Here is a 24,628-nt window from a genome sequence, read left to right as displayed (position 1 = left end):
GTTAGGGTCACAGCAGAGATGGATTGTTGCCATTCAAGCCTTCCCGCAATACTTCCTCTTCTCCCAACCCCGCTCACCTCTTTCCTCTTTGCGGAACCAATACTGCACCTTTCAGTTGCATTGAGTGGTCCAAGCTTTCTCCTGAGTTGAAACTCAGCCTCATTCGAGGGCTAGATCTCTTTGTCCTGTCGCCTTCTCTTTCCTCTTCCTCTTCCTCAGAGACAAGTGTTTCCTCCTCCACCGGGGAGAGCTCTCCTCCCAGAAAGGAGTCCTCCTGGGCTGCAGAGGCGCTGGCCATGCTCAACCGCTCACTGCGAGCCTTCTCCTGCTCAAACTGCCGGCTCAGGTTGCTCTCCTCCGCAAACGCGCAGGTTATGTACTTGGTTGTCCGCTGCCTGCCTTCATCCTCCATAAATCCCTGAGCAAGGAGCAAGGCAGCCATTTGTTGCTAAGAGGCCCAAGATGGGGAAGGCAGGGGCAAAGCAGAGCTGTGGGAGCAGAGGACAGACTTTACCTTGATCACTTTGTATCTCTCCAGGAGGCGGCACAGCATCCTCGCTTCCAGCCGCCCCACATTCATGGCCGCTCGAAGTTCCGCCTGGGAAATGCCTTTGGTTCCCCAGCTTTCAACTGAGGAGGAGACGAAGATAGAGAAAGCTGAAGCCCACAGTGCCCCAAACCCAGGTTAACTGCTTAGCAAAAAAATAATCTCAGCCCCAGACACAGTGAAGCACCAACTGAAAGAGCTGCACTGTTCACTAAGGGAGCAGAAGAAGAAGCCTGGATTCTCAGGATGAGAGGTAGCCATGGAAGGCCAGTTGCTTGCAACTCGAAAAGGGGGTGGCTTCACCTATAGAGCCCAGAAAGATGTGGGCAGGGCAGGGGAATGCATGCATGCATGCCTTGGGAAGGGCCCTCTACCTTAGCCCCACTCTCCAAGACCATCACCTACTCAGTTCGTATGCTTGTGACAGCATGTCTCTCTCGTACACAAGGTTCACTGGCTGCACACTTTTATTGATCAGCTCTTCATCCTCCTCATCGTGGTAATCGTCCACCTTCTTCCGAAACTCCTTCACCAGCTTCAGGCAGCGGACCACGACGTCGGTTCCTGAGAGCAAATTCGCAGCTCAGACAGTTCCAGTAATGAATAAAAATGGCACTGTGAAAATGCACACACTCATACAGGACTTTCTTACCCTTCTTTGTCTTGAAGGGGCCTCTACTTGGGCAGACATCCTGTAAGGGGACAGACACGATCTTGCCCAAGCCAGCATTCAGCATGTACTGGGAGAGGCGCTTACAGGTTTTCTCAGCAAGACCCTGTGATGAGAGAAAGAGGCAAGGCTATTCTTTTGGTCTCCAACAACTAAGGCCGTGGCCAGCTTTTGGGCCTCCTGCTGTGAAGACCGCCCTCCAGTGTTCCCTCCTGAGGCCCTGGTGAAGCAGCCCTGTCCCTCACAGGGAAATAGACACTTCTTCCAGAGTCCGGAGTGGCACAAAATGCCAAGACAATGGAGAGAAAACCAGAGAGAGACCAACTACTCACCAGCTCCTCCTTGATGTTTCCCAGCGTTTCCATCCGACTTGGCCGGCTGCTTAGCATACTGGAGAGCTTCTCCATCAGGATATCGTATTTGGTTCTCCTAAAACCCAAGGGTATTGTGAGGAATCACTGAAGAAGGGAAGGGCCCAGTTCCTACCTTCCCTGATGTGGGCAGATACCTGTCAACATGGAAGCGGGTCAGGAACAAAAGGATGGAGTACTGCTGGCCCCCCGACGGCAACCGGATCACGTGGGACTGCATGGAGATAAGCCCGTTCCGGTCCAGTACCTTCCGGTGGTAGTGCAGCTTCCCAGCATCCACCCTGTGAAGACATATGGACAGCCTCCATCTTAGTAGACTTAAAAAGCCGGCCTTGAAAATGTAAAAACCAGAGCAGCTCCGTCAAGAAACTTATGCATGCCATTAATGAATGCTTTTGGTACCTGCATCTCTGGCATCAAACTGGGAGCCAATCAAGGCTTACCCAAAAAAAAGATCAAAACTATAATTTTATTAATACAACATGAGGAGTGGGGAAAAATAAAAGAGTGGATATAAAGTAGGGATATTATAAACAACTTTTGTTATTGTCTTCTTCATTGATCTAATACAAAATGGCTTATACGAAATCTATTATTATTATTATTATTATATGTCCTTCTGCCTGACGATACATGGAGCAAGAAGCCATCTGCTGACCCTGATTTCTTACTTGAAGGAGGTGCTGAGGTCCCTCTGGAGCTCCCCCTGCCATCGCGCTCTTCCGAGGCGCTCCAGGATGCAGTAGGAGAAGTCAGGAAGCTTGAGGTCTGGGTCGCCCTCCCATCCAATCAGGGTCCGGTGCCGCAGCGCCTGGGAGGCCACCAGCACCAGCCGCTCTCCCCACCTAAAGGGCCACAAAGTGACAGTCAGTGCCAACCTGGGCTCAGGGGCTTCATCACAGTCACACTGCAAGTAACAAAAGGCCAAGGCCCCAAGGTGCCCCACTCACTTCTCTTGGGCCTCCTCGTAGGTGCAGCAGGGCCGCATGTCGCTGGTCCGAACCTGCTCTGTAATGTCCACCCTCTCGTGGAAGTAGCGGCAGGAGCCCTGGATGCCTTCGCTGTGGTCCAAGACCATGTGGACAGGATAGATATCCTCGAAGGGGACAGGATCCCCCTTGCTTATCAGGATCCCCGTCTTGGGGTCAATTTCTTCATACCTGAATCCAGGAGAACAGAGTGGACTTCTCTCAGCCTCCCTGGGTTTCAAAAATACAATAGAGAGCTAATAGCAGTGTTTTAATCTGTACATTGAGGCCATCCCAGTCAGCTATCAATCATGAGATTTGACTGATGTTCTATTGCTACTACCTGTCCACTCCACATCTGCATTTGGTGCAAGCTTTTGATATGGTGGGACATTTTATCTATGTATTTGATTGTGTGTACAGTAGAGTCTCACTTATCCGAGCTAAACGGGCTGGCAGAACCTTGGATAAACGAATATCTTGGATAATAAGGAGGGATTAAGGAAAAGCCTATTAAACATCAAATTAGGTTATGATTTTACAAATTAAGCACCAAAACATTGTGTTTTGCAACAAATTTGACAGAAAAGGTAGTTCAATATGCAGTAATGTTATGCTGTAATTGCTGTATTTACGAATTTAGCACCAAAATATAATATATTGAAAACATTGTATTCATACCCCTGTGCCTGGTTTATTTGGGCTTTAGTGGTTTTGTGAAGAGGATGGGACTAAAACACTGGGATGGAAGGATGATTTACCCTTACCGTTGCCCAGTGTTCTCACTAAAAATCATGAGGATGTGACTGAGATTTGGGGAAGTGCATGAGGCAGTATACAAAAATGGCTTGGATAATCCAGAAGCTTGGATAAGCGAGTCTTGGATAAGTGAGACTCTACTGTATTTGGTGTTGATGTGTTCACCTGCAAGCCACTCCAATTCACTTTAAGAATGGGGACTGCCTGTATCTACCCAGGTCAGGCATGGGCCGACTTAGACCCTCCCTTCAGGTGTTTTCAAATTCAATGGTACAGTAGAGTCTCACTTATCCAAGCCTCGCTTATCCAAGCTTCTGGATTATCCAAGCCATTTTTGTAGTCAATGTTTTCAATATATCATGATATTTTGGTGCTAAATTCATAAATATAGTAATTACAACATAACATTACTGCGTATTGAACTACTTTTTCTGTCAAATTTGTTGTGTAACATGATGTTTTGATGCTTAATTTGTAAAATCATGACCTAATTTGATGTTTAATAGGCTTTTCCTTAATCCCTCCTTATTAGCCAAGATATTCGCTTATCCAAGCTTCTGCCGTCCTGTTTAGCTTGGATAAGTGAGACTCTATTTGTTTCACAATAAAGATATACAGATGCGTAGTCCAGATTTCAGATAATATTGAAAGGAATCCCCTATATTTGTCATCCCTATAATATTTTTTTAAAGAAACTGGAAGTAACTAAACTATAAGCCACGCAGATCCTTTTCAAGTAAACAAACATTACAGGGGTATGTGATAGTTTCTCATTCATTCAATAGGTTGGCTTGATGGCTTGCAAGTCAATGTGACTGCGAATCCATTCAGGGCTTCAGTCCTAACATTAAAGCTATCATAAGGTGCCAAGCCTGTATTTGGGATGGGATGCAGCACCTTGGACAGTTCATTTTAAAATTGAGCTCATATCCAGAGCGGGAAGAGAAAGGGTTTTCCACCTCAATCTTATATTAGTGGCTTCATGCTGTGCATTATAACAGGCATGGGCAAACTTGGACCCTCCAGGTGTTTTGGACTTCAACTCCCAGAATTCCTCACAGCCTCAGGCCCTTTCCTTTTCCCCCTCAGCCGCTTAAGCGGCTGAGGGGGAAAAGGAAGGGGCCTGAGAGGCAGGCCCCGAGGCTCACCGGTCGTAGAGGTGCAGCGGGGAGCGAGGCCTGGGAAGGAGGGCGAAGCGGACCTCGGCGTGGACGGCCAGCGAGGACCAGAGCAGCGCCCGGACCTGGGCCCCGAGGGGCGAGAGCGGGAAGGGCGGCACGCGAGCGGCCAGGCGCTCCCAGAGGCCTCCCAACGAGATGCCCTCCAGCCCCTCAAGCGCAACCTCCTCCAACGCGGCCCACAGCCCCTCCATGGCTGCTGCCGGCGCCCACTGCACAGGCGCGGCCGGAAAGCGGAGCGCCGGGGGGAGGGGGGGACTCCGCTCCGCCAATAGGCAGCGCACGGCGCATCGGAAGTGACGTCCCTTGTCTGCGCTCTCTCCCGGACCTCCTCGCGTCGCCATAGCAACGGCCCAACAGGCGGGCCTGAAGAACAAGGAGGAGGCCTCTTGAGCCTCGCCGCGGAGCCTGGCTGGGCCGGGGACTCGGAGCGCCGCCTGGCTCGGTATATATACACACACACCGGGCACTGGCCAACTTGGGCCCTCCCTCCAGGTGTTTTGGATTTCAACTCCCACCATTCCTAACAACCTCAGACCCCTTTCTTTCCCCCCTCAGCCCTCCAGGTGTTTTGGACTTCAACTCCCACCATTCCTAACAACTTCAGACCCCTTTCTTTTCCTCCTCAGCCCTCCAGGTGTTTTGGATTTCAACTCCCACCATTCCTAACAACCCCAGACCCCTTTCTTCCCCCCCTCAGCCCTCCAGGTGTTTTGGACTTCAACTCCCACCATTCCTAACAACCCCAGACCCCTCTCTTCCCCCCCTCAGCCCTCCAGGTGTTTTGGATTTCAACTCCCACCATTCCTAACAACCCCAGACCCCTTTCTTCCCCCCCTCAGCCCTCCAGGTGTTTTGGATTTCAACTCCCACCATTCCTAACAACCCCAGACCCCTTTCTTCCCCCCCTCAGCCCTCCAGGTGTTTTGGATTTCAACTCCCACCATTCCTAACAACCCCAGACCCCTTTCTTCCCCCCCTCAGCCCTCCAGGTGTTTTGGACTCCAACTCCCACCATTCCTAACAACCCCAGACCCCTTTCTTCCCCCCCTCAGCCCTCCAGGTGTTTTGGATTTCAACTCCCACCATTCCTAACAACCCCAGACCCCTTTCTTCCCCCCCTCAGCCCTCCAGGTGTTTTGGATTTCAACTCCCACCATTCCTAACAACCTCAGACCCCTTTCTTCCCCCCCTCAGCCCTCCAGGTGTTTTGGATTTCAACTCCCACCATTCCTAACAACCTCAGACCCCTTTCTTCCCCCCCTCAGCCCTCCAGGTGTTTTGGATTTCAACTCCCACCATTCCTAACAACCTCAGACCCCTTTCTTCCCCCCCTCAGCCCTCCAGGTGTTTTGGATTTCAACTCCCACCATTCCTAACAACCCCAGACCCCTTTCTTTCCCCCCTCAGCCCTCCAGGTGTTTTGGATTTCAACTCCCACCATTCCTAACAACCTCAGACCCCTTTCTTCCCCCCCCTCAGCCCTCCAGGTGTTTTGGATTTCAACTCCCACCATTCCTAACAACCTCAGACCCCTTTCTTCCCCCCCTCAGCCCTCCAGGTGTTTTGGATTTCAACTCCCACCATTCCTAACAACCTCAGACCCCTTTCTTCCCCCCCTCAGCCCTCCAGGTGTTTTGGATTTCAACTCCCACCATTCCTAACAACCCGAGACCCCTTTCTTTCCCCCCTCAGCCCTCCAGGTGTTTTGGATTTCAACTCCCACCATTCCTAACAACCCCAGACCCCTTTCTTCCCCCCCTCAGCCCTCCAGGTGTTTTGGATTTCAACTCCCACCATTCCTAACAACCCCAGACCCCTCTCTTCCCCCCCTCAGCCCTCCAGGTGTTTTGGATTTCAACTCCCACCATTCCTAACAACCTCAGACCCCTTTCTTCCCCCCCTCAGCCCTCCAGGTGTTTTGGATTTCAACTCCCACCATTCCTAACAACCCCAGACCCCTCTCTTCCCCCCCTCAGCCCTCCAGGTGTTTTGGATTTCAACTCCCACCATTCCTAACAACCCCAGACCCCTCTCTTCCCCCCCTCAGCCCTCCAGGTGTTTTGGATTTCAACTCCCACCATTCCTAACAACCTCAGACCCCTTTCTTCCCCCCCTCAGCCCTCCAGGTGTTTTGGATTTCAACTCCCACCATTCCTAACAACCCCAGACCCCTCTCTTCCCCCCCTCAGCCCTCCAGGTGTTTTGGATTTCAACTCCCACCATTCCTAACAACCCCAGACCCCTCTCTTCCCCCCCTCAGCCCTCCAGGTGTTTTGGATTTCAACTCCCACCATTCCTAACAACCCCAGACCCCTCTCTTCCCCCCCTCAGCCCTCCAGGTGTTTTGGATTTCAACTCCCACCATTCCTAACAACCTCAGACCCCTTTCTTCCCCCCCTCAGCCCTCCAGGTGTTTTGGATTTCAACTCCCACCATTCCTAACAACCTCAGACCCCTTTCTTCCCCCCCTCAGCCCTCCAGGTGTTTTGGATTTCAACTCCCACCATTCCTAACAACCTCAGACCCCTTTCTTCCCCCCCTCAGCCCTCCAGGTGTTTTGGATTTCAACTCCCACCATTCCTAACAACCCCAGACCCCTTTCTTTCCCCCCTCAGCCCTCCAGGTGTTTTGGACTCCAACTCCCACCATTCCTAACAACCTCAGACCCCTTTCTTCCCCCCCTCAGCCCTCCAGGTGTTTTGGATTTCAACTCCCACCATTCCTAACAACCCCAGACCCCTTTCTTCCCCCCCCCTCAGCCCTCCAGGTGTTTTGGATTTCAACTCCCACCATTCCTAACAACCCCAGACCCCTTTCTTCCCCCCCTCGGCCCTCAAGGTGTTTTGGATTTCAACTCCCACCATTCCTAACAACCCCAGACCCCTTTCTTCCCCCCCTCAGCCCTCCAGGTGTTTTGGACTCCAACTCCCACCATTCCTAACAACCCCAGACCCCTTTCTTTCCCCCCTCAGCCCTCCAGGTGTTTTGGATTTCAACTCCCACCATTCCTAACAACCCCAGACCCCTTTCTTTCCCCCCTCAGCCCTCCAGGTGTTTTGGACTCCAACTCCCACCATTCCTAACAACCCCAGACCCCTTTCTTTCCCCCCTCAGCCCTCCAGGTGTTTTGGACTCCAACTCCCACCATTCCTAACAACCTCAGACCCCTTTCTTCCCCCCCTCAGCCCTCCAGGTGTTTTGGATTTCAACTCCCACCATTCCTAACAACCCCAGACCCCTTTCTTCCCCCCCCCCCCCCTCAGCCCTCCAAGTGTTTTGGATTTCAACTCCCACCATTCCTAACAACCCCAGACCCCTTTCTTCCCCCCCTCAGCCCTCCAGGTGTTTTGGATTTCAACTCCCACCATTCCTAACACCCCCAGACCCCTTTCTTCCCCCCCCCCCCCCTCAGCCCTCCAAGTGTTTTGGATTTCAACTCCCACCATTCCTAACAACCCCAGACCCCTTTCTTCCCCCCCTCAGCCCTCCAGGTGTTTTGGATTTCAACTCCCACCATTCCTAACAACCCCAGACCCCTTTCTTTCCCCCCCCCTCAGCCCTCCAGGTGTTTTGGATTTCAACTCCCACCATTCCTAACAACCCCAGACCCCTTTCTTTCCCCCCTCAGCCCTCCAGGTGTTTTGGATTTCAACTCCCACCATTCCTAACAACCCCAGACCCCTTTCTTTCCTCCCTCAGCCCTCCAGGTGTTTTGGATTTCAACTCCCACCATTCCTAACAACCTCAGACCCCTTTCTTTCCCCCCTCAGCCCTCCAGGTGTTTTGGATTTCAACTCCCACCATTCCTAACAACCCCAGACCCCTTCCTTTCCCCCCTCAGCCGCTTAAGCAAAAGTAAAGGACCAGAGGCTGTTAGGAATGGTGGGAGTTGAAGTCCAAAACACCTGGAGGGAGGATCCGAGTTGGCCCATGCCTAGTGTAGACTCATGCAACCGAGTTCAGATTGCATTATATGTCAGTCTAATGGGGGGATGCCTAAATGCTAAGAGAACACGAGATAATACATCAGCTGAACTCCTAGAGAATGACGTCAAAGAACATGCTCAGCTGGACTCATTGGGAGATGCTGCCTGCCCTCGACTTGCCTCACACTCCTCCAGTATTGCTGAGCTGCTTGTGTTTTTGCCTTGGTTCTCTGCTTCAGGTGCAATCCGGGGCCATGGTGACAGACTTTGATGAGAAGCACGACGAACACTTAGTTCTGCTCCAGCAGAGGAACAGGTAGGAGGCTCTGCTCAAACCTGGAGGCTTCAAGACTGGAAAGGAATCTTCAGTGGTTTCTCGATGGCTGGATAAAAGGCTTTCACTGTGGCATCTAAGCTTTTTTTTTTTTTTACATGTCAGGAGTGACTTGAGAAATTGCAAGTCGCTTCTGGTGTGAGAAAATTGGCCGTCTGCAAGGACATTGCCTAGGGGACGCCCAGATGTTTTACCATCCTGTGGGAGGCTTCTCTCATGTCCCCGCATTGGAAGCTGACAGACGGGGGTTCACCCCACTCTCCAGATTCAAACTAATGACCTTTTGGTCAGCAGTCCTGCTGACAAATTGCACCACCAGGGGCTCAGGCATATTCGCTGAGGCCTCCAGTTTGTTGCTGAGGATCTCTTTATTCGTTTTTTAAAATACAAAAGCCCTGTCCCACCTTGTTCCCTTCCAGCCCAGGTCTTGTCTGAATCTCAGTTTCCTTTAGTGAGAATAAGGTCCTTGGATGATTTTCACAAAGGAATGAAAGTGTGTTGTCAAAGGCTTTCATGGCCGGAATCACTAGGTTCCTGTGAGTTTTCCGGGCTGTTGAGCAATGCCTCAAGCAGACAAGATCCTTACTTCCACCCCAGATATTCCACAGAAATATAAATCCTACTTGCATAAGTTTTCCAATAAACCTCACAACCTGTGAGGATGTCTGCCATATATGTGGGCGAAACATAAGGAGAGAATGCTTTTGGAACATGGCCATACAGCCCAGAAAACTCACAGCAACCCGAACGAAAGTGTGTTGTTTATTTTAGGATACTGAAGCAGCTCAAAAGGAAAGACCCGATACAGACCCGGCTGGAGCAGCTGGAGCAAGGGTTCACTCTGTACGTGAACGGAGCGAACTCGGAAGCAAGTAACCAGCGCAGGAAGGCGATTGTACAGTACATTCCCAGGAGAAGCACCGGGGCAACAAGGAGAAACCTTGGAGTTCACTGTGAGTCCCTTTGTAGCGGTAGCCTTAAATGTGTTAAGAAGATTCATAATTATTAACTGCAGAAATATAAATTGTGTTTTTGCTGTCAAGACAGATTTAACCTGTTAAATTTACCTTCTTTCTGGAATTACAAAGGGAAAAAAACAGGAAAAAGACTTCAACACACAGCAGAATGTTATATAAAACCCTACTTTTAAAAAACATAATTTTGCTATTGGCAGGTAAGTTACGTCTTTCAACAAGGGGGCAGGGTATATAGAGCCAGAAAATAAAAGCATCTGCTACAATGGTTTCTTCCTGTCCTATCATTTGCAATAGCAGTCCTTTGGCTTCTCCAGTCGCATGTCTTTGCCTTCCATTTCCTTTCAGACACCAATGCAAGCAGCCTGCTCAGAGAAGGGGGTGTGCAAGGGAGGGCCACACAAAGCGCACCTAGTAAGATCCAGCGCCGGGAGTGGCTCCAGGTATGGAAGGCTGACCTTGGGACATAAGGGACTTTGCCTTCCCTCTTTGGCAAATTCTTTTACAAAGCTTTTGTGAGCAGAAGGGGAGGCAAGGCTTCTGCCTCACAGCTGGGGTCAGAGCTGCTTGCTGTTCTCCAAATGTAGATGAAGGTGGTCTCCAGACCAATGGGATGGCAGAGTTGATAGAAGACAGCTAGGTCAGGCAGAGAAGATCTCATTGGATTATGTTGGACACTGTTTATTCCTCAAAAGGTCCATGTTCACACACTGTGTTTCCTGAATTTTACAGAAAGCAGTGCAGATCAGAACTGAAAGTGGGGCCAAGCTCCACATTGCCCCTCCTTCTGAATACTCAGAGGACTTTGAACCGTATGAAAGCCAAGACCTGCAAGCAGAGGACTATGAGCAGAATGGTCCTGCCCAGGTAATAGTGTCTTCACTCCTGTAGACACCAGTTAAAATCAAAGTTGAATTACCAACACAGGTATTTCTATGACATGCATTTGCCAATATTCCAAAAGCAGTGCAGAATGTGATGGCTGTGCTTTTTTAAAAGTAAGGTTCTGAGCTGTCAATTTATTCTGCTCCCATCACCTGATGGAAGCTTTTGCTATTGGCAGTTTGCCAATATTGTTTAGGAGCAATAGCATCTATAAATAGATTTCCCTGAGTGTCAGCTTTTGTTTCCAGAGCCTTGTGTCCCCTGAAAGTGCAGTTTCTGATGATGTTATCCTCCTTGACTCAGAGGCAGGACAGAGCTTGAGCAATGATGCAGAAAAGGGAAGGTTGCGGCTCAGCCTCGAAGATGTCAAGGTACTGACAAGGTCTGAGTTTTGAAATTGCCAGTGACAAATGGGCCACACTTTCATTGGCTTCACTGTCAAGGTGTTGGAAAAGAAGGGAGCATTTCAGTAGTTTTTAAAACTGCAACATTAAATATGAGGATATTTAGTAGCCTTGCTTCCTATAACAGGTGTATGGCTGCTGCCATAGTCGCATGGCATGCCAAGAAAATAAGCAAATATTTCATTCTTTTTTTTTCTTCAGTTCTTTATTTAAATTACTGAAAAATTTTACATTTTACATATTTAGTACTTAAAACGTATACATTCTTTAACAAATTTGCAATACAGAGTTATGTATATCATAGCTCCTATGGTATTTTCACTCTCTAACTATATTACCTTTTGTTACCCTTCACCTAGTGCTATCCCTTCACCCCAGACCAGCCAATTACAATATTTATTTCCAAAATTCCATTGTTTCTTTTACAGGTTTTCCCCCTTTCCTTCTATGTATACAAACTTCCCAAAATCATCCTTTTTTAATAACCCTCTTTTAATTTTAATATTACATGTCAATTTATCATTTATTGCAATATCCCAAATCTCCTTATACCATTCTTCCAATTGGCACTCCTCCCTTCCTTTCCATTTTTTGGCTATTAACAATCTTGCTGCTGTTACCAAGTTGGCGATTAGTTCCTTTAACTCTTTTGATATTTGAATATTATCCATAAATGACAACAGTGCTATTTCAGGCGTTCCTGTTATTTCTGTTTTGATGATTCCCTTTATTTCTTTAAAAACGTTCTCCCAAAATTTTTGGACATATTTACAGGACCACCACATATATGTACCAATTTCCTGAAAGCCCCTCCAGCACTGCTTAGAGTATTTCTTATCAATTTGATTTAATCTAATTGGTGTGAGGTACCATCTCCAAACCACTTTATAATAATTCTCTTTTATTCTTATAGACATGTTTTTAATATACGCATATTCCACATTTGAGGGTGTATTTCCTTACTGCAATCTAACTCCCACATTTCTTTAAGGTGATCCTGCTCCTGCTCTTTATCTTTTAGCAATTTGTAAATATCACTTGTTATACCTTTAGTTCTTTCTTTTCCTTCCCTTCCCCCCCTTTGATTAATCATCTTCTCAAATTTTGTAAGTTCTCTTTCTCCCTTATATTTCTTTCTTATTTCCCTTGCCCATCTTTCCAATTGTAGAACTTTATATCACCCAATACTCCCTGATAGTTGATTCCTTATCTCCCCTAGATTTTCCATTTTTGATTCCCAATCCTTTAATTTCATCATTCCTTTTTCTTTAAATTTTCTAACTCCCTTTTGAGATTTATTGGGAAATTTTTTGTAATTAACACCGGTGTTAATGGGGAGATCGGTGGTATTTGTTTTTCTTCATACTTAGTCCAGATTTCTAATATATTTTTTAAAAAGGGGTTCCCTATTTTATTATACCATTTCTTCTCCGAATTCCTGGTTTTCCCTATGAAGAAAATATTCTCTAATTTCATATCTATATCTTTACTCTCTTCTTCTAACCATTCTAAATCCTCTTGTCCTATAATCCCTTCAATAATATACCTTAATTGATTTGCCAAATATTTCATTCTTAACTGAGGGCTTTTTTGGGCCTCTTAAGACTTGCAGCAACCCCATTGCTTCTTCTCTGCCTTCTCCGGCATTTGTCCCAGGAGCTACGTCGGACTTTGGAGTTCACTGTGAGCCAGAACAGGATGGAGGAAGATTCATCAGAGGGAGAGGACACCGACTCTGTGGAGGAGGATGTTCCTGCTGAGCCCTCTGAGGAAGAGAGCCCCACGGAGATGGCCAGAGAGGGCCTTGAGCCAGTCCTCAGGAGCTCCTCCATTTCCCCTGCCAAGGGAAGGGGCCATGGCACAGAAGCCGGCTCTTTGGTCACACTGGAATTTAAGCCAAGCTACCCAAGTAAGCCCAGTTGTGTGCTAACTCTGTTAAAGGAAGAAAAGTTGGGTCCGTTATATGTCTAGGCCGGGCTGTGGTGCAAGCTGGAAAGCAAGCCAGCTGCAACAAATCACTCTGAGTTCGAGGCCAGCCCGTGCCTGCGTCTTGTCTCTGTCTCTGTTCTATGTTATGGCATTGAATGTTTGCCTTTATGTGTGCAATGTGATCCACCCTGAGTCCCCTTCGGGGTGAGAAGGGCGGAATATAAATGCTGTAAATAAATTAAATAAATAAATAACAAAGAGGTCTGAAAATCTACCAGGAAATTTTGGTAGCCATAGATACTAACTTTTGCAGGATTTTAGTTTTTTAAAGCTTTTTATCTAATTGTACCCTAACAGTGGGTGAGGTTGTTTGAGGATGGTGCCTTGCAACATAGCCTTGCTTGTCTAACACACTCACGTGTATGAAGCCATGATGTGTCCCACTCAGAGGGCTAGTGGTATAGCCCAGATGTGGAAAACGGGTCTCAAGCAGCTGTTCTCCTGCTGTGTGACCCAGACGTAGCTGAGAACAGTGGGCCCCGAAGTCGGCCTGCCTCAGCCTTTGCCAACAACAGCTGCCTCCACCTTTGAGCCCTTCCTGCTGGTCCTTTCTTGCAGGTCTCAGGAAGGAGCGGAGCCTCTCTGCCAGAAGAAAGGAGGGCACTGATGCCTACATTCCTACCAAACCCATGAGCCACACAGACCACCCGCTGTCCACTGAGTGCCAATGCCAAGAACAGCAGGAACTGAGCCTCTCCAGTGAGTGAGACAGTTCTTGCTTGTGTCACAGTGGCTCTGGTCCACAGAGCTTGTGGGAAAGAGATGCCAGGGCCACAGAGAGAGCCCAGTTACCCTTTCTGGGTAATCTCCCAGGCCTGACTCAAGTATTGAAGCACAGGGGAAAGAGGGGCTGGGTCCACTGCTTTTGCACTTCCACCCCTTTTCCGCTTTCACATGCCTCGAACAGAAGAGATCCATGGATGATCAAGGGATCGGGTTTAGAGAAAACACTTTTCAAAAGGGACATTCTGCTTCTTTGGGTGTCAGGGCCGGTGAGCCGATCGGAAAGGCCTCTCTCTGCAATCCGGAAGGCCCTCTGTGAGAAGAAGGACCCAGTGCGGTCGGCCTCCATAGTCCTAAAAGCTGTGGCGGCAGAAAATGAGACCCTCCAGGAGGAACTGCTCTCCAGGCAGCTGGGGGTGGCAACTGAAATGCAGGTCAGAAGCCACTGGGATCCCTCTTCCCGTTCATTTCATTTCAGAATGGCTCTGGCCATTGGACACTTTGCCTCTCGGGCTGGATGACGAGGGGAGGGCAAGTAGTGGACCGGGCCATCCTTGGCTACCCATTGCCCCAGATCCCAACTGTGGTGGCCATGAATTGGGCCCGAGAAATGTGTGAAATGTGTCATTTCTTCTTTGCGCAGCCAGCATCACCATCATCTGAGTCCATGGAGCCCCACCGACCTCTGGAGGAACAGGAGTGGATCGGGCCACTCGGAAGCAGGTGCTGGTGTGGGTTTGTTTTGAATCTCTTCTCGGCTGAGGGACTAAGGGACAGCCCTGAGGTAACACCCCCATATTTATCCCTTGATTGTCCATTGATCTCTCCAGCATTTCCTCCCTCCCGTTCCTCCTTCAGGCAACAGAAGAAGCTTTTGAAAGTGCTGCAAGAGATCGAGAGACAGTCCACCTCTTGTGGCCCCTCAGTCTGGGGCTCTGAGCATCAAGGATCTCCTATTCTGGTATGTATGGAGGCAGGCCAGACTGACAGAAATCATAGTTTTACCTCAACTATCACCAGCCTCCATTCAAGCCATGTGGAAATCACCATGTCCTACCTTAAATCCTGTGCCGGTGCATCCCATTTCCCTTCCAGGGCCAGCCAGAACCAGAACGGGAAATTCCAGATGCCATTTACATCACGGTGGAGATCCTCTCCAACTGGGGGGATGCCACAAGGGTGGGCCTGACAGAGGTGGAGTTCTTTGACTTGCATGACGGGAAACTCTTTGTGTCTCCTCACGATGTGGACATCCGCCATTCCGATGCACCAGGAGACCTTACCTCCCTGGTCAACAGAAAGCCAGAAGTGAGTTTCCTGCTGCAGCTCATTCTTCAGATTTAGGAGTGCCCTGAGGAGCCTCACTTGCTTAGGGAAGAGATGACAGCTGGAAGGGGGCCGGAATTGGGGGCCTGATTGAGCCAAAGGGGGCAGGGGGTGGGGTCCCGGGGGGGCAGTTCTTAGAAGGCATCACTCTCGAGGAGCATTTGGAGGCCGCCAAGCACATTGTTGTGCTCCCAACATCTTGAAAAGCAGAATTGGAGATGCCCCCCTTCCTTGACAGCCCTGTTGCTAATCTGGACGTCAGCGTCCTGGAAAGCTGATTAGTTTGATTAACATAAACAGGCCTCACGTTGACCTCCAAGCCGGCGCCTCTCAGCTGCGCCAAAGCAGCTCTTTGCCTGCTGGCCTGTGGTCAGAAAGGGGCCTGGGCCGCTCGGGCCAGAAGGAATCAGAAGACAAGGCAATGGACACTTGCAACTTATTGGTGTTGCCCCACTGAGCCCCTGTCTCCTTCATTGTGTTGCAGGCCAGCAGCCGCTTCCCCTGGACCTGCATCTTCCAACCTCCAGTGCAGCTGTACTTTGTGGTCCGAAATCCCAGCCTCTCAGACGACTTTGGTCTATCCAAGATCCGGATTTGGAATTACAGCGCCCCTGCAGCTGGTGTAAGTGATCGCTTGTTTGTCATCATCATCATCATTGTTTGTGCCTTGCCTGCCTCTGTGGGCAGAAGGCCAGGAGTGCTTGCCGGGTGCGTACCACTGGTAGGCCAGGAGGGTTTTCTATCTTTGCGGCTGCTTTACTGAGTCTGTGGAAACAGACTGAGATAGCAGGGGGTCATCGGAGCTTCAGACAGGAGGAGGCTCTGTAGTGGAGGAGAGACAGTCACCTTATATTGGCAGAAGATGCTGCTGCCTGGGAATCCACCACAGATGTGGCTGCATAGTGGAGCATCCCTCTCCAGAACTCTGTCCTCTTCCTAGCTGCTTGGCCCTTTTCACCTCTCCCTCCTTTGGGAGCCACTGAACTCAGTTCTCAGTGAACTGTGTGAGCTTGCAAGGGAACCATTTATGTTTTTCCTGCCATACAGCTGGTCTCCCTCCTTCCCAGAAGGGACTCTGTGTGTACCCAGTTTATGTTTGTAGCAGGAATATTTTGGGTAGTAGAAGCTGCATCCCACAGCAGATGGCAAACGCTTTGTAGAGCCTCCTGGGCGGTTTGTTCAGAATGGCTCTGGGTTCCGAGGGAAAGAGGATTTTCTGTTCTGGATTATAGATGGGCTAAGCCTTATCCTTCCTGGTGCCTAGATAGGTGCGCAGATATGTGACACAACTCAAAGCGACAGGGAAGCCATGGGCCACTTCCTGAGCTTTTGAAATGGGACGGCAACCTTGCTGTTGTTAACTGATGCCAGGTTGACCATATGAAAGAGACCTCCTTCCAGAGGTGCAGGCTTAGGGCAGCAATGGCATAAATTGCCATTTTCATTTGATAAGAGGTAGACTATCAAAATGGAAGAGCAGGTCGTGTTCTCTCTTTATAGAGTTGCCTTGTAGGCTGGAGGAGCGTTCTCTTTCTTTTCCACACACATACACAAGTCGTTTGGCCATCGTTGAGCCAGGTCCCTTGTGCTCCCTTCTTCCTCCTCAGCTTTTTGCAATCTGTCCAAATATGAGCAAACTCTGATTAAACCTGGCTATAGTTTGCCCAGAGAGACCTGCTCCAGCTCCAAAGTGTTACAGGACCTTCAGGGAGGGAGAGAAGGCGCGCTGTGACCCCCAATTTTGCCTCTTGCTTCTCCTCCAGGATCTTGAGGTTGGAGCGCGGAATGTCCTCGTCTACATTGATGGGGCCCTGGTCTTTGAGGGCCCTCTGGCCAAAGGCTGTGTGAATCCCAGGGTGGACGGCAGTGGCTGCACCACCATCAGCCTCCTGGGAAGGGGTCCCTGTCTGGTAGGGAAGAAAGCCCCTGTGGATGGAGGAGGGCCTTTGGCTCCAGAGGCCTCGTTGGGAAAAGATGGCCCTGAGGAGAAAGTGACCCCCAACAGCCCCGCTGTAACATCAGGGGATCCCTCTTCCTCCCCAGTGGACAGGAGTGACCCTTCACCAGGAATCCCTGGATCTGTGCCACCAGAAGAGGGTGATGGCCTTCCACTGAGCGAAGAAATGGAAAGGCTTTCTGGGAGGAAGCTCTCCCCGCTGCCCAGCCTGATCTCCTCGCCTTGGACTGTGCCCCCTCTGGAGACTAAGGGGGAGAAGGGTCAGGGGGGTCCCACCAGGCCACAGCTACCCCCCTGGATGGAGCCAGAGGCCCCTTCGGACCCCAGGGCCCCAAGGAGGGGCCCCCTGAGGATGGCCAGCCAGAGGCCCCAGGCCCTGCTGCCCGAACTGGAGAGAGCCAGCAGCGAGGCGCCAGGCACAGAGAGAAAGCTGCTGGTGGGGGGCCATGGCCAGGAGCCCTCAGCTGATCCAGACCCCCTGGGCCCCCTCCCTTCCCAGCGTAGCCCTATTGCAGAGTTGTTTCCTGTGGGACGAAACCCGGGCGGCCAAGGGAAGGAGGTACTGGGCTGGGAACTCTTCTGCGGAGAGGAAGAAGGCCAGCCTGAGAGAGGTAAGTACTGGGGCTCAGTGGGGATAGGGCTTCAGCTCCCATAATCCCCCAGACAGCGGGCAGTAGTGTTTGCCATTGCCTGTATTCTTTCTGGACAGGACCTAGTTTGTTTCCCCAGGAATACCTCCCCTCCCTCCATCTCCCTCCGTCCATCCATCTCTCTTTGCTTCTGGGATGTGTTCTCCTTTCCTCTGCTCCAAAGCACCCATCTCAGAGCTCCAGCCTGAAGGAAGACTAAAAGGAGGGGGTATATTGCCAGATGCCAGGATAAGGGGAGGAGTGGGCTTTGACCAATCCCTAAAGTGTGTGAAGGAAGAAAAATCTATATTTGGCACCCCTAAATCCCTCTTCATTTTCCCCGCTTAATTTCTCTTTGTTTTTTTGAAGGATGTATTTCATCCGATGCCAATCCTTTAATGAGATTCATCATCTGGCAAGACTCCCCAGCGCACCCTCTTCCTTTTGGCGGGGTGGGTTTTGTGACCCAAGGAGGCCAAAGCGACGCTTCTGCTTGATTTGGACCAGGGTTGGGTCCAAATCAATTGGATTCCCTCTTTTTTTACTCAACTTCTTAAAAGCTTGTTTCTCAAGAAAAGAGTTGGCCAACTGGGTCCCGTGGAGCTCTTCCCTCCTCATTGGGCCCAAGCTTTAAAGGGTTTAAATGCTCTTGCCACAAAACAGGTGCGGGGAGCTTCCCAACTGCCTCTGCCATGGCTCAGGGCCCTTATCCTGGCCCTGCAACTTCCCTGAGGCCACAGTGGGACAGGGACCCTTCCATCTTTCTCCTGAGCTCCTCCACTAGGCTGCCCTTTGGGCAAGCCTTTAGGCTCTTGTGGGTCACTATTGAATAATTGTTAATACAGTAGAGTCTCACTTATCCAAGCCTCGCTTATCCAAGCCTCTGGATAATCCAAGCTATTTTTGTAGTCAATGTTTTCAATATATCATGATATTTTGGTGCTAAATTTATAAATACAGTAGTTACAACATAAGATTACTGCATATTGAACTACTTTTTCTGTCAAATTTGTTGTACAGCATGATGTTTTGGCGCTTAATTTGTAAAATCATAACCTAATTTGATGTTTAATAGGCTTTTCCTTAATCTCTCCTTATTATCCAAGATATTCGCTTATCCAAGCTTCTGCCGGCCCGTTTAGCTTGGATAAGTGAGACTCTACTGTATTTGAATAGGTTTTTTCAGTACTCACACTCCTTTACAATCATTAGACTACTAGAGTTGGAAGAGATCTCAAGACCCATCGAGCACAAGTCCCTTCTGCCAGGCTGGAAAAGCACAATCAAAGCCCTCCCAACAGATGCCCATCTCTTGAGTCCCCTAAAAGCCAGTCCTCCTTTGACACCCTCCTGCTTGCTTCTTGGCTGTCAGTGCCATTCCTGGTAGCCACCCCCTCCCTCAAAGCCCTCTCAAAAGGCTCTCTTTCAGGGGAGGTCCCTTCTTCCAAGGGGAGCAGCGCCAGGCCCTCGCGCGCCAAGTGGAGTGGCACTTCCCCGGAGGAGGCCCTGCAGGAGTCTTGGAACTCCCTCCTGAGGTTCGACCGTCTGCACCACGGCCGCATCTCCAACCTGGACTTCCAGGGGGACATCTTTGACGAGTTCCTCCTCCAGCAGAAGGCCAGCCGACAAGGAGACTCCCGGGTCCGGGCTCCAGGAAGTGGGCAGGGGACTCCCAGGCGCCTGGAGGGGGAGGACGGTCTGGGCCCAGTGCAGCAACAGGAGCAGGGAGTCGAAGAGGAAGGGGGCGACTTCAGGATCCCACTCCTGCCGTTTGGGCAGCATCTGAAGATAGAGATCCTGTCGACCTGGGGAGACAGGCACTATGTGGGCCTCAACGGGGTTGAGCTCTTCAGCTCCAAAGGGGAGCCCATCTCCGTGGCCCGAATCACAGCTGACCCCCCCGACATCAACATCCTACCAGCCTACGGGAAGGACCCCCGGGTAGTGAGCAACCTACTGGATGGAGTGAACCGGACACAGGACGACATGCATCTCTGGCTGGCCCCCTTCACCCCTGGGAGGCCGCACTGCGTCTTCTTGGACTTCGCCAAGCCCTGCGAGGTGGCCATGATCCGTGTCTGGAACTACAACAAGTCCCGCATCCACTCCTTCCGGGGCGCCAGGGACGTCACCATGATGCTGGATGGGCGGTGCATCTTCCAAGGGGAAATCGCCAAGGCCTCAGGGACACTCTCTGGAGGTGCGAGTCGGTCTTCCCAGCACTCCACAGAAAGAGGCTGGCAGAGGGGGGTCAGCTGTCTGGTCCTGGACTGGAATCTGCACTTTCTGCAGGGGGTCTGGTTGGTGGTCTGGAAGCATCTTGACTGGCCCAACAATCCACCTGCATCTCTTCCTCTTTCAGCTCCAGAGCAGTTTGGAGACACTATCTTGTTCACAACTGATGATGACATCCTGGAGTCCATCTTCTGTTATGATGAGTCCTGCGAGGAGGAGGCCGAAGGCATCAGTAGCTTGAGGCTCGAGGAGATGAGGCGGCCGAGGACTGCAGATGGAGAGGGGGACGAGAGGCCTTTCACGCAGGCCGGCTTCAGGGCAGAGGGCAAGCAGGTAGAGGGTCCCTCAGAGGAAGCAGGGGACTCTGGCAACACCTGGGGGGGGGGGGGGGGGAGAGGAAGCTCCATTCCTGCATGGAGCAAATCCCTTGAGGAGCCAATCTGGAAGTACAGGCCTTCACACTTGTGCTCCACCTCCTCCTCTAAGAGCTTTGCTCTCATGAGAACAGGCCTGCTCTTGTCCCAAGACACATGTAGTCAAACAATCCCTCTCTTTGCTTTTTCAGAGCCAAAGGCAAGCATCTCTGCAGGATCCTGCCCCAGAGGTAGTGGCCGAGCCAGGCGTCTATCTTGGGAAGTGTGAGTGGCCTCCCTTTGGCCTGCCGGCCTCCCTGAGCCCTCTCCTGCAGACAGATGCACAGCAACGAGGGGAAAACGTCTGGGAGGGAGGGGCGGTCATGGCAGCACCGCCTTCAGAACAAGCCCTTTTTCCACTTGAGCACTAGGGACAGGAGCCTTGCATTCTTATCACCTGAGAAAGGCTGCTGGAGCCCATCGTCTTCTGCCTCCTTCCAGGCCTCCTGCTGAACTTCACTGTCTCCTGGGGAGACTCCCATTATCTTGGTCTGACGGGGCTAGAAGTGGTCGGGAGGGACGGCCAGGCTATCCCCATCTCGGCGGCCCAGCTCTCTGCTTCTCCCCAGGACCTGAATGACCTCTTGGAGTACACTGAAGACTCACGGACCGTGGACAAGTGAGTATCGCTCCAGACAAGGATGGAGGAGGAACCCAAACCACAGGTGGCTATTTAGGTGGGGCTTTTAAGGGGCTCACAGGTGCCCCTTCTCCTTCTGGTAATGATAATGTAGGGGAGGCTGCATCAAGCACTCCTGCATCGCATTGGCACAGGAATAGCCAAGTTCAGGAGTGGAAAGTCAGCCATCTTGGCAGTGTGAAAGGCAGTGCAGACCACTGAAACCCAGGCCGGTCAATCTGAGCTGTTTAGGGTTTTGCAGGTCAGGTCTAGGGCTCTAAAGCAACTTGAAATGTGTTTTCCCTCCTCTGTGTAGCACTGTTCCAAATGCCCTTGCCGAGCTCCTCTTCTGCTTCCTCCTCTTAGATTAATTGATGGGACGAACATCACAATGGAGGACCACCACATGTGGCTCATCCCCTTCAGACCTGGGGAGGATCACATGCTCACCATCCAGTTCCCTCAAGCAAAGAGCATTGCGGGGCTCCGCATCTGGAATTACAACAAGTCTCCTGAAGACACGTACCGAGGGGTGAGTAGGGGCCGCCTTGGAAGAGCACGGGGCTTGTGGAGCTGGGCTTCTCTTCAGCGACCTATGGAGTCCCTGGCCCCTCACCCCCTGTACCGCCCTGCCCTCTTCCCAGGCGAAGGTGGTCCATGTCTCCCTGGATGGCTTCCGCATCTCTCCACTGGGGGGTTTCCTTGTCCGCAAGGGGCCTGGCAGCTGCCACTTTGACTTTGCGCAGGAGATTCTCTTCATGGACTACCTGGCAGAGGGCCCTAACCTTCCAGTCTCTGAGCGGTGAGCCACGAAACCCTGAGACAGTTGCCTGCTGTAGCGCAAGGGCCATTGGTGGAGGGGGAGGGCGGTCTCTGGAAGTGTTGACATGGGGATTCTTTATTTTGGCAGGACAGAGACAAATGTGGTGGAACAAGCCAGCATGGACTATGAGGCTCCCTTGATGCCTTGTGGCTGTATCCTTCCCTGTATGGCTTTCCTGGCCTTCTGTCCCTGGCCTCCTTGGGCTGGGGCTCCTCTCCCTGTCATGCCAACATATGTACTGCATCCAAATTGAGAGGTGGTCTTATTGGACGCCAGCTTCTGGGAGAACAGGGTCCTTCACCTGAACTGACCTGTCCTCCCTGGGGTGCTGCTTTTCCCCACTTTCCGCCAGAGGGACACAGGGAAGTCAAGGGCCCCTCAGCATTGCTGGGTGAGTGAAGATTGCTTGGCTTCTTCCCCTGGATTCGCTTCAAAATATTTGTTCCAAAGGCTATTACTTGGCCACCTTCTTCTTCAGGAAGATAGTCTTTGTGACCTCTTGGTAGCTCAGAGCCAGGGAAGAGCAGGGATGGGCCAGAAACACTTTCCTTGTGCTGCTGGTTTCCTCAACATCCTTTCAGTCATTTTCCAATTCCAGCTGCTGACCAGTTGGGGGGATCCCTATTACATCGGCCTGAACGGACTGGAGCTGTACAACGTCTGCGGGGAGAGGATCCCTCTCAGAGAGAACAGTATCCTTCCCAGAAATCCGCAGGTCTGGCGGATGATGGGGGGTGCTTTGGGATGGAGACCCCATTGCCCTTCAGGCCAAATGTATGAGCCAGCAGCAGGAGTCCTTGTTCCTTCTGGGCCAAAGGAGACCCTGCCAGGACCCAGGGTCATATACCAGGGTCAGCCAATGGATGGGCCACTGGCTGCCTGTTCCCTGTGAGTCACTAGGAGAGAAAGGGTGATCTTGCCAAATTTGGTGGGGGGGGGGGGCATCATCTGCAAGATTAGCTCAGAGGTGCCCTTGACATGGCTGCACCAGACATTGCTGCCTTCCCAGACAGCGTCAACATCCTCGAGGGGATCAGTGGAGACGTCCGTACTCCGGACAAACTCATTGATGGCGTGAACAATTCCAACGATGGGAGGCACTTGTGGCTGGCCCCCATCCTTCCTGGCCTGGTAGGTCTCCAGCACATGGCGCTCTGCTCATGCTTCTCCTGTTAGCCTTCCTGGTCTTGCCCTGAGGGTCCACTCAAGCACCAGAGGTCCTTCTCCTGGTGCCACTCCGAGTGAGAGGGAAGGCAGCTTCAGGGGGTCAGGCGGATTGGCTAGGGCTGGGATCGGCCAGTCCTAGTTTGTTAAGGTCAGCCGAGATCCACGAGTGGGCATTGCTGACCCATGAACCAAGACAGGGGCGGTTGGTCTGTAGAAGGGTAAGGTCTCCCATCATCTCCCAATTGGGGCTTGAGTTCTATGGTCTTCATAATTTTATTAGCTGTAAGAAAAATGGGAGACACAGTGGTCTCAAACCCTAAATGGATTTGTCAGGGTGAACCACATTTCTGCATTGTCTTTTCGGGGTTTTGGTGGCAGGTGAATCGAGTTTACGTGATCTTTGACCTGCCCACCACCGTCTCCATGATCAAGCTGTGGAACTATGCAAAAACTCCCCAACGAGGCGTCAAGGAGTTTGGGGTAAGTGCCGCTTCCTCAGATCTTCTAATGGGGCTTTCTCTGGGCCTGGAGTGCTGTGGTTTGGAAGCAGAGTCATCTGGATGACCCCCAAAAGATTTGTGATGACCATGGTAGGGGGGCACAGGGGGCTTGTCTAATGATGATCCGCCTTGGTAGGAGGCTGATTCTCTCCTCTCTTTCTGCTGCCCAGCTCCTGGTGGATGACCTGTTGGTGTACAATGGGATCCTGGAGTCGGTGGGCCACTTGGTCCAGGGCATCCTGCCCACCTGTGACCCGGTGGTCCCCTATCACACCATTCTCTTCACGGACAATGAGAAGATTTGCCGCCAGGAGAAGAGCACCGTCATCAGGTGGGTTGGGCGCATTTTTGTGTTTTGAAGTTGCCATCTATCTACGCTTCACCACAGGTTCCGGGGGGGTGGGGGGAGAAGTAGGCTGCATGGGGGGTGGCTCTAGCCACTTCCTCATTTCCACTTCCGGCCCCTTGAAATTTCCTGTTGGCTTGACAGCAACCACATTGAGGACCAGGATGTGCGGCTGATGAATGAAAACCAGGTTATTTCCTCTTCCTCCCGAAAGAAACAAGTGGCAGCTGACCCAGGTGGGTTCCCCCCCCCCCTTTGGGCTGGAGACTCTTGGTCCTCCCCAGAAAGGCTTCCTCCACCCTCTTGGCCTCAGCAAGTGCCGCTTCCTGCTGTTTGGCCCTTGCCAGAGGGAGATGTTTTCCAGAGGGCCAGAGGGAGGGGCAGCAGGAGTGGCTGAGACCTCTCCTCTCAACAGCCCTGCGCCCTAAGACTTGCATTCGGGACAAAGGACTGCTGCGGAGGCCCAGGCAGTGAGGGGAAGAGAAGCAGTGCTCTCGAGGAGGGTCTGTCCGTCCCACTGGTCCCAGCCTTGAATGGAGAGAGAAGCGTCAGTGAGCTGCCCAGTAAGAGACTGAAGGACAGAACTCTTTGCAGCAGGTGGGTTGGGAGGAAGAGGAGAGGCAGCCAGAACCAGGCCCCTCCTCAGCTGCAGTGCCATTAAATCCCTTTGCCAACCAGAGCCCTGCTTACCTCTGCCTCGAAGCCCAACAATATGGGGGCAACTGTAGGGCTAGGCTCCTGCTAAGGCCCCCTGCCCCTAAGCCATAGGCTGCAGAGGAAAGGGGAAGCCGGCACCACAGCCAGCGAGGAAGTGGCACTCCCTCCCTGTGTGTTTGTCAGGGTGTTTGTGGGTGCCTCCAATAAAGTCTGCCCTGAACAAAG

General features: G+C 51.3%; 2 protein-coding genes across 10 annotated transcripts in view; one reads left to right on the top strand and one right to left on the bottom strand.

The window, feature by feature from the left end:
* Positions 1–4,837, bottom strand: part of gtf3c1 (general transcription factor IIIC subunit 1) — a 15,996-nt gene extending 11,159 nt beyond the window's left edge. For 2 of the 3 annotated variants that reach the window (XM_062964380.1, XM_062964381.1), the window contains exons 1-9: positions 4,464–4,837; positions 2,539–2,787; positions 2,260–2,433; positions 1,726–1,869; positions 1,550–1,646; positions 1,200–1,323; positions 953–1,111; positions 515–630; positions 109–418 (exon numbers count right to left, since the gene is read on the bottom strand). In XM_062964380.1, the coding sequence (XP_062820450.1) occupies positions 109–418; positions 515–630; positions 953–1,111; positions 1,200–1,323; positions 1,550–1,646; positions 1,726–1,869; positions 2,260–2,433; positions 2,539–2,787; positions 4,464–4,837 (1,747 nt within the window). The remainder of the gene's footprint in view (positions 1–108; positions 419–514; positions 631–952; positions 1,112–1,199; positions 1,324–1,549; positions 1,647–1,725; positions 1,870–2,259; positions 2,434–2,538; positions 2,788–4,463) is intronic. The other variant, XM_062964382.1, reaches the window with a different exon arrangement.
* Positions 4,803–24,628, top strand: katnip (katanin interacting protein). 7 transcript variants are annotated; one of them, XM_062964388.1, is made up of 27 exons: positions 4,803–4,938; positions 8,662–8,738; positions 9,528–9,709; positions 10,079–10,173; positions 10,463–10,597; positions 10,864–10,986; positions 12,676–12,928; positions 13,567–13,707; positions 13,996–14,165; positions 14,375–14,454; positions 14,590–14,692; positions 14,827–15,039; positions 15,542–15,679; positions 16,821–17,625; positions 19,061–19,843; positions 20,006–20,211; positions 20,444–20,516; positions 20,733–20,910; positions 21,277–21,442; positions 21,555–21,712; positions 21,821–21,885; positions 22,315–22,425; positions 22,725–22,864; positions 23,279–23,380; positions 23,571–23,731; positions 23,891–23,982; positions 24,162–24,628. In XM_062964388.1, exons 2-27 carry the CDS (start codon positions 8,677–8,679, stop codon positions 24,218–24,220), a joined length of 4,794 nt encoding a protein of 1,597 aa, XP_062820458.1. In that variant the 5' UTR covers positions 4,803–4,938; positions 8,662–8,676; the 3' UTR covers positions 24,221–24,628. The 7 variants fall into 7 exon arrangements, with proteins under 7 accessions (XP_062820458.1, XP_062820457.1, XP_062820456.1 ...); XM_062964387.1 differs by having other exon boundaries at positions 14,375–14,460; XM_062964386.1 differs by having other exon boundaries at positions 14,375–14,466.

The sequence above is a fragment of the Anolis carolinensis genome, unplaced genomic scaffold, assembly GCF_035594765.1.
Source record: "Anolis carolinensis isolate JA03-04 unplaced genomic scaffold, rAnoCar3.1.pri scaffold_13, whole genome shotgun sequence".
Classification (NCBI taxonomy): domain Eukaryota; kingdom Metazoa; phylum Chordata; class Lepidosauria; order Squamata; family Dactyloidae; genus Anolis; species Anolis carolinensis.
The sequence above is the reverse complement of the archived record's forward strand: the minus strand, read 5'-3'. Positions and strand labels throughout refer to the sequence as shown.

Excerpts from the sequence above, each read along its gene's own strand:
- katnip (XM_062964383.1), top strand. The coding sequence starts at position 8,677 with ATGGTGACAGACTTTGATGAGAAGCACGACGAACACTTAGTTCTGCTC. Across the intron at positions 13,708-13,995 it reads GCAGGAACTGAGCCTCTCCA|GGCCGGTGAGCCGATCGGAA; the intron begins GTGAGTGAGACA and ends TTTGGGTGTCAG. Across the intron at positions 20,517-20,732 it reads AGGCGTCTATCTTGGGAAGT|GCCTCCTGCTGAACTTCACT; the intron begins GTGAGTGGCCTC and ends GCCTCCTTCCAG.